General features: G+C 36.6%; 1 protein-coding gene across 1 annotated transcript; it reads right to left on the reverse strand.

Annotated features, from left to right (window-relative positions):
• Window positions 1-4413: 4413 nt before the first annotated feature.
• Window positions 4414-11771, reverse strand: LOC109069053 (GTPase IMAP family member 4-like). Its single transcript, XM_042756120.1, has 6 exons — window positions 11611-11771; window positions 10834-10875; window positions 8765-8809; window positions 6519-6584; window positions 5267-6369; window positions 4414-4425 (listed from the first exon to the last, which is right to left on the reverse strand). The coding sequence occupies exons 1-6, from the start codon at window positions 11618-11620 to the stop codon at window positions 4414-4416; spliced, it is 1278 nt and encodes a 425-aa protein (XP_042612054.1). The 5' UTR covers window positions 11621-11771.
• Window positions 11772-15232: the final 3461 nt, after the last annotated feature.

Genomic DNA, 15232 nt, shown 5'->3' on the forward strand with positions numbered 1-15232 from the left:
CGTCAAAAATATTGCACCTGACTTATTGAGCTTTCTGGTCACATTTTTGGAGCCATTCTATAATGCCCAGAGAGAGTTGGAGGGCGACAAATATGCAACCATGAACCTGGTCTGCCTCTGGCTTGAGAGACTGAAGAGACATTGCCAGCCCTCTCCCACCGACTCACCGCAGCAAGCATTTGTGCGCCAGAGACATGCTGAGTTCCTTGTGCAAAAAATCAAGGTGAACATGCTGCACAAAGTTATCTTCTCACCGCAGCAAGCATTTGTGCTACATATGGTCGTATATCGGCCCAGTCCATTCTGCCTCACCTTATCACCGTTTCCAAGGCTTGCATAGAAAAGGCAGATGAGAGAGGAGGGAAGTTTCTGGCACAGACGCTCAAAGATGCTCTGAAGACATGCTGAGTTCCTTGTGCAAAAAATCAAGGTGAACATGCTGCACACCGACTCACCGCAGCAAGCATTTGTGCGCCAGAGACATGCTGAGTTCCTTGTGCAAAAAATCAAGGTGAACATGCTGCACAAAGTTCTCTTTTCCTCTGGCCCAAATTCAACAAATTGAGGATGATGTCTCCTGTAGAGATAGCTGAAGTACATGCTCACGTTCGCACCCTACTCTTGCCTGTGGAGGAAGATGCTGCTGCGGCTCACAGTGCAATGAGCAGTGCTGGCTTCACACCACCAGCAGCTAGGCCCAGGAGAGACTCCGAATTTGCTGAGTGGGAGAACCAAGACGATGATAACGAACCAGATGAGGATGAAGTGGCTATGTACAATTCACAGAAGCATGCCATGGATGACGACCGGGACCTACTGAAATGGTGGAAAGTGAATGGATTGGTGTACCCAAAACTAGCCAGGCTGGCAAGATCCGTCCTCTGCATTCCAGCATGCAGCAGCAGCAGCGAGCGGGTGTTCAGCGCAGCTGGCCAAACGATAGAGCAGAGCAGGACCGCTCTGAAACCAGAAACTGTGGACGCAATCTTGTTCTTGCATGACAACATGTAGAACCATGGAAGTAGGCTATAGCTTTGTGATTAATATGGTATTATATAATGATTACATATATAGCAGGCAGCCTTGCTTGGCCTAATCAATTTCTCACACTTCATCTACAGGCTCATACACAGGCAGGAGACTACCAGAATGGAGCAGCATTTTTGCACTATAGGCCTACGTTTTATAATAGGCTTTACAAATATTTTTGTTAAAAAAAATATTATATGTTCTAAAACATTGTTTAATTATACTTAAGTAATAGGCCTATAGTCTTAGGCCATCATTTTCTGTGTTCATTGTTCACGGTTTATTTTTTATTTTGTTTTACATTTCTTCATTCGGAATTTCAGATCCATTTATGATCCATTCAATTATTTCTGAATAAACAAACAACGCAGTTTACATGCTTCTTCCTTGACGTATTATTCATTAAGATAATAATTAATAAATGCACTCACAATTATGAACTTGATAAATGTTACAGATGTTTTACTATGCACAAACAAATGCCTTTCAACTCACATGTGCAAAATTCAGAATTAAATGAATGTGCTGCAATTTGTACAAAAAGAGAGTCTGTAGCCTACGTGTTTTAGCCATTAAATAAGCACATTTAGTTTCAAGTTTGTTAAGTTTTGTTTTGAAGAAATATTTTCTTTAAAGTGAATTTCATTTATTATAAATTGTATCTTAATTTTAATACATTTTTCATCAACCAATTGCCTGGATTTAATACATAAAAAGCAATATAGCAGACAATATAATAATGACATGGAGGCGCCGGTGCGCCGCGGTCACACTTACACCATTTGAAACTCGTAACACACGCTGTCACCGAATTTACAAATGCACATCTTGCTTGTTGCTCACTCACATATGTTGAAATAACAATATGTTGAAGTAACATTATTAATAATAATTAATCTTTAAGAATATTTGATTGAATGCTGAATGTTGTGCTTGTTCAATTTAATAAAATTAAAACTTTAATTATGATAATTAAAATAATTGAATATTTAATATTGAGTGGCCAATTTTTGCTCATTTATTAATAGTATTTTTATATATATGTATATAGATATATATAACTGCGCGGGCTCGGGTAGGGTTGGTCTTGATTTGTTGGGCCCGATCTAAGCTCTAGTCCCTGCCACCCTCGAGGAACTCCGTGGAGCCCACATATTCTCCAAGGTGGACCTGCGGAGCGCTTATAACCTCAGTCGAATCCGCAAAGGGGACGAATGGAAGACAGCCTTCATCACCCCTTCTGGTCACTATGAGTACTGCATTATAAATTCTACATTTATTTAAATGGGAAAAAAATAAAAATTCACTGGTATCGGATCGGTATCTTTATCGGCCAATACTGAACCCTAGGTATTGGAATCGGTATCAGAGGTGATTAAGGCGGATCGGAGCATCCCTACTGCAGACTGTATCACATATCACAATGCCAAGTTTATTTTGATTAATTGTGCAGTTCTGATGAGAAGTGTAAAATATTTTCTAATCTATGAAACTGTGGTGGGTCACTGCAGTCTGGGTAATTAATGGGGTACACTTTTAAAATACTTACTTCAGCTTTTCCAGTCTACACTGTACATTTTCAAACAGAGTCAAGATGATCTTCATTCCTGGGTTTCCTAGTTTATTCTCACTCAGATCCAGCTCTGTCAGATTTGAAGGGTTTGAATTTAGAGCTGCAGCCAGAACATGACACCCTCCTTCTGTGATACAGTTTTTCTTCAGACTGCATAAAGAGAAAACACTTCAGCTTTAATCTGAATATTTACCAGTATGTTTCAGCTGACAGTTGACAAATACTGCTGATGATGATGATAGCCACATTACAAAAGTCACATATGGTTTTTCAGTCAGCAATCTTTTATACAAGACACATAAAAAACACCCAGCAGCAAGAATTTAAAAGTGTCCTTGTAACAATGAAAATACTCACATCAGTGTGTTGAGTGTACAGTGTTTATCCTGCAGTAGAGCAGAGATCTGATTCACTCCTGTGTCTCCTAGTTCATATCCACTCAGATCCAGCTCTCTCAGGAGTAACGGGTTTTTACCCACAATTCCAGTCACATACTGACAGGCTTCATCTGCAGCAGGGATAAAACATATGTGAATAAAACACCATTTCCATCCAACGAGTCAAAGAGAACAAAATAGTCACTTCCTGGTAAACTGGCCCTAATATCACCAAGAAAAGTAAGAGAAACCACTTAATAATTTTCATATATGACAAGTTACTTGGCCTCAGAGCTAAGCAGAGAACACAATTGCTTTCGGAGGTGGATGCCAGCTGCTTGGGGATGCAGTCGAGTAAGACAATAATACAGAAATACTTTGACGACAGACTTTATGCCCAAGTTAATGCACAATTACCATTTTAAATTGACAAACTGTAGTACTGTATAAAATTTAACAAGATATAAAAAATTATCTGTGGGGTATTTTAAACTAAAACTTCACATACAAATTCTGGGGACATCAAATAATTAATTTATATCCTGCAAAAAGGGGCATAATAAGGTCACCTTTAATGTGACATTTAATTTGACAACAATATAGCATGACCACTTTTCTATCAACCGTAATGTTTTTTGTTTGGCTCCTGAATTATTTACTCCTTTTCCTTTGTATTCAACTGTAACGATGTGAGAAAGACAGCATATACTGCACACTTATGGTCTGCTCAGCCGATTTACTTTACAATAGTTAAATACTATATCTCATGAATAATTCACTGGAATGCAAGAAAAATCTCTTGTTTTCCTCCCCAAATCCTAGCATCTTTTTCCGGTGTTTTTTTTTTTTTTTTAAACGAATGCTTTAAAATATAAAGTGGATCCCCTTTCCTTTTCCTTCTACTGTCTATTGGCACTGTATATGGGAAAATTTCTAAAGCAGTTAAATATGATGTGTTGTCTGTAGGGCTGCAACTAACGATTATTTTGATAATCGATTAGTTGGTCGAATTATTATTTTTTTTTTTCTTGATTAATCGGGTTAAAACCCCTATTTCCTTTATTTTAATTTTACTGACAAAAACACTCCATTCCACATTCTGCACGATGTCCTTAAAACAAATGTGCCAACTGAATGCTATGAAAACATACAGTGCTTAACAATTTATAAGACCACCTGTCATAAGACAAAACACAAATATTTTAGGAATCTGTCAAAAAAATATATATTCTAAAAATGTTATTGTATTTTTTGGACAAATAACAAACTGAAACAACTAAATAGTATATTCTAAACAATGTTTTGTTAATTTTTTCAAATAAAACAACTGAAAAACAACTTAAATGGTAATTTATTCAAATAATAAGAAAAATGGCCTCCTTTGCCTTTGATAACAGCTCACATGCTTGCTGGCATTGTTTTCGTACTTCTTGACTAACTGGGTATCTGAATAAAAAAAAACAATAAAGCACTTGACAATTTTTTTCTGCTTTCTTTCAGAGATAATAGCAATAATTTTATTATAGCATTAAAGAAGCACAAAGTCACTTTTTATGGACTTTTTCATTAACTGTTCCCTCCTGATGGAATGACCTGGCCAACTCAATCCCAGCAGCTGAGTGTTCAGCCATCTTCAAGAATCAGCTAAAAACACATAATTTCTTTTATTTATTATATTATTTAAAAGCCCTTGCCATATGTACTGCATTAAGCTAACTAAGACTTGTTATAGCACTTGTATATCTTTGCTCGATTGTTGTTTTTGATTGCTTCCATTGTCCTCTTTTGTAAGTCGCTTTGGATTTGATAAAAGCGTCTGGTAAATGACAAATGTAAATATTTTTCTGCCGATAATTAGTTGTTGTTTTTTTTCCTCACTATTTTCATCTTCTGTTTTCAGATACAAAGCTCAGAAAGGACAAATGGTGAGTCTTTATGTTTTACCAAATGATTAGAAACTCAACTCTGAGTCAGGTACATTAAAATTATTATTAATTATAAATCTTTAATTATTCTTTCAACCACATAAACTCCCGAAAAAAAAAAAACTATAGTGCAATAAAAGCATTGTTTACACCCAAATATTTATTCTTTTGCAAAATAATTTCAAAATTAGTTGGTTATTGTTTTGACTTAAAGTTTGTGCTGAGCCTCTGTATAAAGTTCTGTATAAAGTTTAAAGGAGTTTTTTTGTTATAAAGTTCAAAGAATCTACCTCTTTTTTTTCTCCTCTTCTTCTTCTCTTCTTTGTTGTTCCTGTTGTTTTTCTGTTTTTCTCCCATTCCACTCGTTCTCTCTTCATCTCCTCTCGTATCTTTCTGTCTTGTTCCTCTGTGTCTTTAATCTCTCTTTTATATTGTTCTTCTCTCTCTCTAAACTCTTCTTCTCTTCTCTTTCTCTCTTTCTCATAATTCTGTCTGTCTTTCTCCATCTTCATCTTCATTCTCTCTTTCTCTTCTTCATGTTTGAACTGAAGTTCTTCTTTCTCTCTCTGACTTCTCTCTGTCTCTCGTTTAAGTTTCTGATCATATTCATCACGTGTTTTCTTAATTATATTTCTCAATTTCTCTTCCTCTTCTTCTCTTCTTTGGTTTTCCTGTTGTCTCTGTTTCTCCAATTCCTCTCGTTCTTTTTTCCTCTCCTCTCGTTCTCTCTCCATCTCTTGTATCTTTCTGTCTTGTTCCTCTCTTTCTTGTCTTTCTTTCTCCATGATCATCTTCATCTCTTCTTCTCTTTCTCTGACTCTTTCCATCAGTATGTTCTTCTGTATTTGTCTCTCCATCTCTCTGAACATCTTACATGAGTAGTAACTCCCTCCGTTCTTTTTCACCATGTTGTCTATCTTCTGCAGTAGATCAGTCACCTGTGTTTGGTCTCTAGTCTCATTATTGAACACATGGAATCTGTTTCCACATGCTTCAGTCAGGTTTTTAAGTGTAGATCCAGGTTCTCCCAGATACTGTTCAATAGTTTTGTTATGCAGATCATCTCCTCTGGTGAAGAGTACCATGGTGTACTTTAAAGAGTTTTCACCAAACATCTCTTGAATGATCTTCACCGATGTTGCTTCTTCTTGAGTGAATCGTCCCAATGGAATCAATAAGAGAAACACATGTGGTCCAGGCAGGATCATGGAGATGCAGTTTCTCATATTTCTCTGGATTTCTTCATTACTGAGTTCAGTATCAAACAGTCCTGGAGTGTCGATCACAGTAATGTGTCTGCCGTTGATTTCAGATGTTTCTCTCTGACACTCTTTAGTAACAGATTCTTCAGAAATGTCTGATATAAACACTTTTCTTCCTAAGATGGTGTTTCCAGTTGCACTTTTCCCAACTCCAGTTTTTCCCAGCAGCACAATCCTCAGTTCATCTTCTCTTTCTCTCGATTCTAAAGATAGATAAATAATTTATACTGAAACATCATGTGTTAATCATGTTATTTCTCTGCATATCGTTTTACTGTTTTGTCTCACAAATGTGTGTAGACTTCAGCAATCATGAAAAGTGTTTAATTAATGCAGATTGTATGGTCATTACCTTGTGACTGAAACCACATCTCTAATGAGTTCCTCAGTTTCTCCATCTGTGTCTCCATCGATGTCTCTGTGGAGAAACAAAAAAACACTGTTTGACTAAATAATCTGCTCCAATTTCTCCAGCAACACAGACACTTGTGTGTTTGGACCAATCATGCTGATCATAGTGTAGCACATTATTAATGAGCTAAATATTATCTGGATCTTCTCTAATTCTACTTTGTCTTCATTAGTAAAGAGACTAAGAAAACAAAAATCTTGCCTCATGCTCAAGCTCTCAAATCTCATTTGTTTTTTTCGTATATTCAAACCTGGCCAGTCATGATAACATGCAAGATCCAATTAGTTCATGCTCAGTTTCTCATTGCTCTTCTGCTCTTTCTATGTTAAATGTTATTTGTTTTAATTCATGGCCAAAAATTAACAGACTTTATTATGATTAATATTCTAATTTGCTTTTGTATACATTTTAATATTTTTTTGTAAGTTTGAATATGGTTGAGATCTTTACTAAGGTGGGACTCTTATTTTGATGGGTTTTCTAGTCTATGGAGCTAACATTATATGGGTAATGACATCACGCAGTTCTTCGGATTTAAAGTTTGTCAGTTTAATAAGCAGTTTGTCAGTTTAATAAGAATAGTGTGCAATCTTTCGTTATTTGATTAGCATTGATGTGTAGACAGCAGCGCAAGGATTATGCAACAGACATTATACAGCTTTGTGCCTTCACGCAGTTAATTAATAAACCATTGGTTTGTTATATCGGCCTTTTTCCTTATATACCTGATATGCCGATGGTTATAAATTGAGGAAAAATCGTCTGATAAATATCGGTGGCCGATACATCGGTGCATCCCTTGTGTTGCTGGAGAGAGGAAAAAGGAGTTGCTGCTTAAAGGGGTACTCCACCCCAAAAAGTAAATTTTTGTCATTAATCACTCACCCCCATGTCGTTCCAAACCCGTAAAAGCTCAGTTCGTCTTCGGAACACAATTTATGATATTTTGGATGAAAACCTGGAGGCTTGAGACTAGGGATGCATCGATCCGATACTCAGGATTGGTATTGGCTCCGATACTAGCATTTTCTGCGGATCGGGTATCGGTCAGACGAGACTGATCCAAATCCGATATTGTGCGTATACTATTCTGCATTAATGTTGAGCCCCACGAAAGGGGCAAAAACATTATAAAGCATCAAAATGTTTTCATGGACATATTTCAAGTGTTCTGAAGCAGTTCCATAGTTTCATGTGAGGTACAGATTAATATTCAAGTAATTAAATTCAAGTTCACATATTCAAGTTTTTTTTTTTTTCGTTTTGCCGCAGCTCTGGTGGTGGAAGCGGTTCTCTGACTGCGCAACACAGCCCCACGAGCCACAGTTACATTTGGGATAATTATATTTTGGATTAGGGCTGGACAATATATCGGACCATGCACATCTCGTCAGTAAAGCCGGTTCCATGATTAGCGGTAAATCCCCATCACCTGCTTTCAAATGGAGCTGCCGTTAATACACAGAGCCGTAGTTCACTGAGAAGCTACGCTATATCGAGTTCATTATTGAAGATGAATCGCCTTTGATAATGAACTCGATATAGCGTAGCTTCTCAGTGAACTACGGCTCTGTGTATTAACTGCAGCTCCATTTGAAAGCAGGTGATGGGGATTTACCGCTAATCATGGAACCGGCTTTACTGACGAGATGCGCGTGATCATATCGTTCGATATATTGTCCAGCCCTATTTTGGATGCTAGTAATGTCATGATACCATTTAAAAAGGCGCGTTAAACAGGATATGAAACAGCCGACAAAGTAAAAATGACCCAAAAGTAGCCTAACTACAGAGCGCGCTCTCTTCATTTTATCAAATGATAATCACATCTATTTATTTTACAGTGCCTGCTTCTAGCCTTTATTAAGACTAAAACGCACCCCCTTTATTTCGGCTGAGGAAGCTGGCTTTTTGAGTGCCAGTTGCACATCCAGTCCTTCTGGTGAATATGTCAACGCAATAGACACATTTTGCAGTTAACGATTAATTAAATGACAATTGATCACGGAAATTACTTTTAAACCAAAACAAAAGAGATTTGTAAAAATGTCATGGACTCACAAAGTGACCCTCATTTTTCTCCCTGTCATTTTCTGTCTCTTGCACTACACTGTATCTATTGAAGGACAAAATAGTTCATGATCATACTCTTATCATTTTATTATGAAAAATAATAAGTAACAAACCTCCTCGATCACTTCCTGTTTTTGTGTTCTCTCTAAGATCACTCACTGAAAAGAGCAGAGACACAAAAAATGCAATAAAAAGCACTGCACAATCATCAGTCAACATTAAAATCATTTAAAAAAATTCTATAGAATTAGCAGATTTAACACAAGACAAGAATTAATGTTAAAAAAAAAAAAAAAAACAAGAAAAACCTGTAGGCACAGATCTGTACGGAAAAGTTTTATGGTGATTTTATGGAGCCTTTAGTCATTTTTGGAAAATGAGAGAATGTTTAAATAAAAAAAAAAAAAAAAAAAAAAAAAAAAAACAGAATTTATATTTATACTTACGATGCCTAATATTTTCTTACACAGCATAAGTTGGTCTAACTATACATGTAAAAAATATGGGGGTCGTTCTCATCAAACAGACTTTAACCACTGACCAACATCACATTCTGTCTCTCTCAAATACAACGAGACATTAACTTTATCAATTAAACTGTTTTGGTAAAGCTGCACTTATGCAAGTAATTCACATTCATAGTTTTTGTTTTGTTTTGTTTTTTTGTTTTAGTAAATCTCAACATATTGGGACTAATCATTATTTTCATTTTAGGGTAACCTATACTTTAACAGTTACACACCCACTGATCTAGAATAGAGAACTGGGTGTGGGGGGGAACTGGATTGCTCCATGACGTCATTAAGTGAAGCCGCCGCGCCGCCATATTGGTAATCCTAGTGTTCGCGTGCGTAAACGTTCCATTGAATTAAGTTGGGAAATTTTATGATTTTAATGAGAAAACATGACATAACAAGTCAGCGTTTTTAAATTTGGAAGTATCCCTGTACATTCTTGCAACGCAAACACCCTAGGCATGTAAACGGTTATTTTTTTTTAAATGTCGGGGATTTCCCCTACTTATTCAAAAGCTACGTTCATTACAGTAGCGAACATCATGACATGATAAACATCAGACGGACACGAACTCAACATTACAAAACAAACGACAAAGTGTGCTCATTCTGAATCTGAAGAAAGATTTATAGCTTGTATACCTTTATTTTGCCTTGTAACAATTATTCATTGTTTATATAATTTAGTTTATAAGGTTTTTATTTCGTTATTCAGCGCTAAGTGCAAATGTTTCAACAATGATTTCATTAACAGCATTCATTTTGAAGCAGGTAATGATTCAAACGGTTGTTAAAATAATTATTAATTCAGCATACAATATTTTACATGTAAACAGTAACGTAACTGCTAGTAAACATATTTGCGCGATCTCGGAGAGTCTGAAATAGATGTTGCTCAATCATGACCATTAAAAAATATACACATACATAATTTATTCAGAGAAACATAACTTACTATACACCCAGTTATGGATTAAAGGGATTTAAAGACCATTTAAAGGCTTTATTTCCAAGATAGTAGTAATCTTTTCAGTTCAGTATATAGCAATATTAACAGATTCTATTGTATTATTCACTCTAATATATTCAAATCCATTTCTGACTACAGTAACACTTCATGTTTAATAATTCCTGAATGATTATGTTCATAGAGAAGAAAGCTATATTTTGTGTTGGATCGTTACCTGTGTCATCATTTGCGCAGCAGACACACACACATAAACGGTTTAAATATATCGCTTATACTGCCCCAAAAGACCGTAAACACTGCAGATAACACCTGAAGTAAACATTAATTTACATACACATAACATAAAAACTAGTCCCGTTTGATTTGCTTCAAATCGGGTGATTTTTAGGACAGCGGTTTGAATGTGACTCATGGTGCTCTCTGCTGGTAGGGAATTAGTATGATGGCGGATCGAACACTTCCGGGGGCTTCACTGTCTGCTGGCAGTTTAGAACGCGATGAGCGATCCAGTCATATATAGATCAGTGGTTACAACACAAAGGCCCGGTTTCACAGACAAGTTTATTTCAGTTGAAACAGCTCAGACATTTTAGTCTAGGATTAGACTTAAGCCTTGTCTGTGAATCCGGGGGGAAGATTTACAACACATAAATGTTAAACACATCTTAATATCATGCCAGCGATTTCATTTACTTACTGTTAGGACGATCATGTACTGGACTGTGTCTGTCTGCTGCTGCTAGAGAAGAAAAATCACAGACATACAGAGAAAGAGAACAGATGGTTTATCCATTATAAATGATTTATAAAAGCCAGCATGCACTGAAAAGCTGTGACTTCACAATGTTTGCATTTACCACTAAACTGAGTTCAGACACACCATGTGCTGATGATCACAGATCTTGTGTTTGAGATCACAACACTCATTTGATGGTGACATTATTATTGTTCCTTATCTTCAGAACAAGCTACAGTGTGACAAAATTACACACATTCAACTCATGAAGAAAAAAAAAAAAAAAAAAACTATGGATCTATAGCAGGGGTGCCCAACCCTGCTCCTGGCGATCGACTGTCCTGCAAAAGTTCAGCTCCAACCCTAATCAAACACACCTGAAGCAAATAATTAAGGTCCTTCAGGCTCACTTAAATTAAAGGCAGCGGTGTGTTTGATTAGGGTGGTTGAAGCTAAACAATGCAGGACAGGGTCGATCGCCAGGAGGGTTGCATGGTTGGGCACCCCTGATCTATAGTCTACATAAAAATATTAATAAATGGGCAATAACAAGAAACCTCACGCAGAAGTTTGGTTATTGCCTGGTGTCCAATGGATTAAACATAATATAAGACCGAAGTGAAATATCATTCAATAAACTAAATGAAGTAAACAACTCTATGTTTGCTAATATTTCATATATACGTAATAAATCAATGAAACGTGGCTGCATTTATTCGTATCCAAATTGTTTCTTACCTGACGCCATTTTTACACCTAAACAAATCGAAAGAAAATCACTGATCTGACAAACGAAACTGAAAATATCAGTGCACGCTAGCCCAACCTCCTGTTCTCCTGTTTACTGAGGGGCAGCACTATGCATACCGCCACCTATTGCACTGGAGTTTAAATTCAAAACTGATTGTAGTGTTGAAAACCAGGAAAACACACTGAAAAGTCTTTAAGTGGATCGCAAAAACAATAGGGGCGCGGCGCGACAGTTAAAAGTAGCTTTTTGGGTCAAATCACAATAATATTTTCACCCTCCTGTTTTTGAGAAAAATGGGTTCATGTAAAATTGTTCCTATGGTCATAGTTGGGAGTAGACAGTGCAATGCCATTGATTTAGCCTGAATTTAACTATAAAAAAAAATACTTTAACGTTACTACATCCCAATGTAACCTAAGTGGGAAGATTTTCCAATTTTTTTACAATATGTTGAGTTTACTTTCATTACACACACACACACACACACACATATATATAACAAAAAAAAAAGTTTAATATAAACATGATATTCGAGTAATCATCAAATTTGATTTAATACAAAATATTAATCTTAAAAAAGCAAAAGCAACTTTCAACAGTATAATGGAGAGGGGGGCCAAATTGAATCAGTTTTTTATTTTAATTTTTTTTTTTATCTTGTTTGGAAACATTACTATTTTTAATGCTTTTGAAAGCATTTATTTAATCAAATTCAGAAAAATTTAAAAAACAATAATATTGTGAAATATTATTACAAATTAATTTGACTTTTTACTATGTTTTATATCCTTTAAAATGTCATTTATTGTCTGTGATGCCAAGCAAAAGTTTTCTACTCCCATTACTCAGAGTCTTCAGTGTGTCACATGATCCTTCAGAAATCATAATAATGTGATTTCATGCTTATTATCAATGCTTGAAAAAAGTTGTGCTAATTATATAATAGATAGATATATATATAATATATATATATATATAATATATATATATATATATAATATTATATATATATATAGATATATATATATATATATTCTTATTATATATTATTATTATTTATTATTATTATTATTTTATTTTATTTAGATTTTTTGGGGGGATACAGTGATAATTTTTTCAGGGATTCCTTGAGAAAAAAGTTCAAAAGCACAAAATTTTTTTAATCAACATTATATTTTAAACCATATTAAAATAAAAAAACATTCTTTTAAATTGTAATAATATTCACAATAGTTTTGTTTTTCTGTATTTCTGAACAAATAAATGCAGGCTGGATGAGCACTAAGACACTTCTTTCAAAGGCACTAAAAAAAAAAATAGTAATGCTTCCAAACTTGTGAGGTGTGTGTGTGTGTTGTGTGTGTGTGTGTGTGTGTGTGTTAACTTATGTTTATTTCTGTTTTCTCAGCCCTTATGCTTCTGGCAAATATGTCCTCAACAAAGGTAAGTTTCAGTATCAAATTTTAAATTATATGGTTGATACTGGTAGATTGAGAAAACAGATAAGATCTGTAAGTGTACTGAAAAATGTAATTTTACTGAATTATTTGGCAGAGACACCAGTACAGTAGCTTGATGACATCCAAGAGCGTAGGAGGCAGATTACAACAAAAATCTGGGCTAGAGTGTCAAGGGCACAAAAGAAAGGCAGACAACAAAGAAGAAACTATCAGTTCAGTTGAGATGGCTAGCATTGCTGAAAGTGACAGCCTTAATCTCAACCAGCACATTGAGGAAGAAAACAAGGAACATCTTGACATGCTTTCAGATTCCAGCCCTGTCAAGTTCTGAGAGCGAACCAGATACTTACCACCCACGCTCAGGGAAGAACTTTTCCGAAATGGGAGATGGGCAATGGGCTGTATGTTTCAAGTTAAACATAATGCCGTGGATGCTCTATAAAACAGCCTTAAAAGACATGGGCATGAAGACATACCTTCCCCATACTGCAAAGGACGCTCTTTGGACACACAAACCAATTATGAACATACTACCAAATATGGTGTCGAAAGTATACAGTTTAATGTGGCAGATCAGCTCTCAAAACATCTGTGACAGACCATCTGCAGTCACTTGATCTCTCCCTGAACATCGATGGGCTGCCAATGTTCAAAAGCTCAAATGTATCCCTCTGGCCAGTTCTGTGTTCCCATAAACTTGTCTCCAGGAATGTATTTTCCCCCTGTGCATATCCACTGCTGCTTTCCAAACCCAAAACACCCCAAACTTTGCCTCTGACGCTGTTCAGCAGAATTGGCAGAACTAATCCAGGATGGTCTTACCTGGGGAGGGAGACGCTTCGAGAGAAACATCCAACTTACGATGTGTTACCTGCGATGCTCCAGCTAAAATAACTATGGTAAAGTGTATAAAGCAGTTTTTGGATACTATGGGTGCGATAAATGCGACCAGAGGGGATCTTGGGGAAGGTCGGATCTGACATATTCCTGAAAACAAATAACCTGACCATGAGACAGATCAATCATTCAGGGAATGCTGGCACACCTGAACACCATCAAGAAGAGGAGATCTACCACTTCTCTGTCCTCCCGATCTGACATGATCAAATCATTCCCCATAGATTATATGCACCAGAGCTGTATCTCGGGGTAATGAAAAGCTGCTGCTCTTGTGGACAAGAGGGAGAACAGATTTCCGGATGTCATCAGGAGATGTGACCAGTGTAAGCGAGAGGCTGGTGTCACTAAAGAAGTCCCATTCCAGATTGCTTTGCCAGGAAGCCAACGGGGTCGGGGCTTGCAGGAAATATAGATCGCTGGAAAGCAACAGAGTTCAGACAGTTTGCTATCCTACACTGGGAAGATTGTTTTTCTAAAGGGAATTCTCCAAGACCATCTCTATGCACACTTCTTGAGCTTCAGCACGGCTCTTTGCAATTTTGGTGAATCCTGATGTTACTCACAAAGTCACAAGGAGCTTATGCAAACCAGCTGCTTAAGTATTTTGTAGAGAGATGAGGACGGGAGCTGTATGGAGTGACACATTTTTGGTATACAATGTCCATTCCTTGCTGCAAACCTTGCAGAAAGATGCCCAAAACTTTGGTAGCCTTGACATGCTGCAGTGCTTTCAAGTTTGAGAGCCCCTATCTTCATCATATGAAAAAAAAAATGGTCCGATCGGAAAAATGTTTTGGCACAAGTTGCAAATCATCTTGAGGAAACATCTAATCCAAGACAGAAATCACGGGAAAACTTGATTGTCATTCAATTGGTGCCAAGCAATGCCTTTGTGTTAGGCCCTGAACAATTTGCCGAGGTGGTTTCAGAACAAGGCGGACCAACACCGTGGTTATTGCAGGGGGTACACAAATCTAATCTACAGCCAATATCTGACAACACCGGGTGATTCACCCCTCTATGGAACATACAATGGCTACATCAGGCATTCTCAATGCTTTTGTTAGAACGAAAGTCCCCTTCAGAGGAGGGCATTTCACCGGTGGAGGAAAACTACCTGGATCAAAATTGCTGGTGTCCATTCTTCATCCTTTAGGATGGGACAACAAAGTAAAAATCACCAAAAATAACAATAAAATAATAAAATGACACCGCAATGACAATTTGGGTGAAATTGAGATACTTGCAG

Source organism: Cyprinus carpio, unplaced genomic scaffold (genome assembly GCF_018340385.1).
Source record: "Cyprinus carpio isolate SPL01 unplaced genomic scaffold, ASM1834038v1 S000006796, whole genome shotgun sequence".
Classification (NCBI taxonomy): Eukaryota; Metazoa; Chordata; class Actinopteri; order Cypriniformes; family Cyprinidae; genus Cyprinus; species Cyprinus carpio.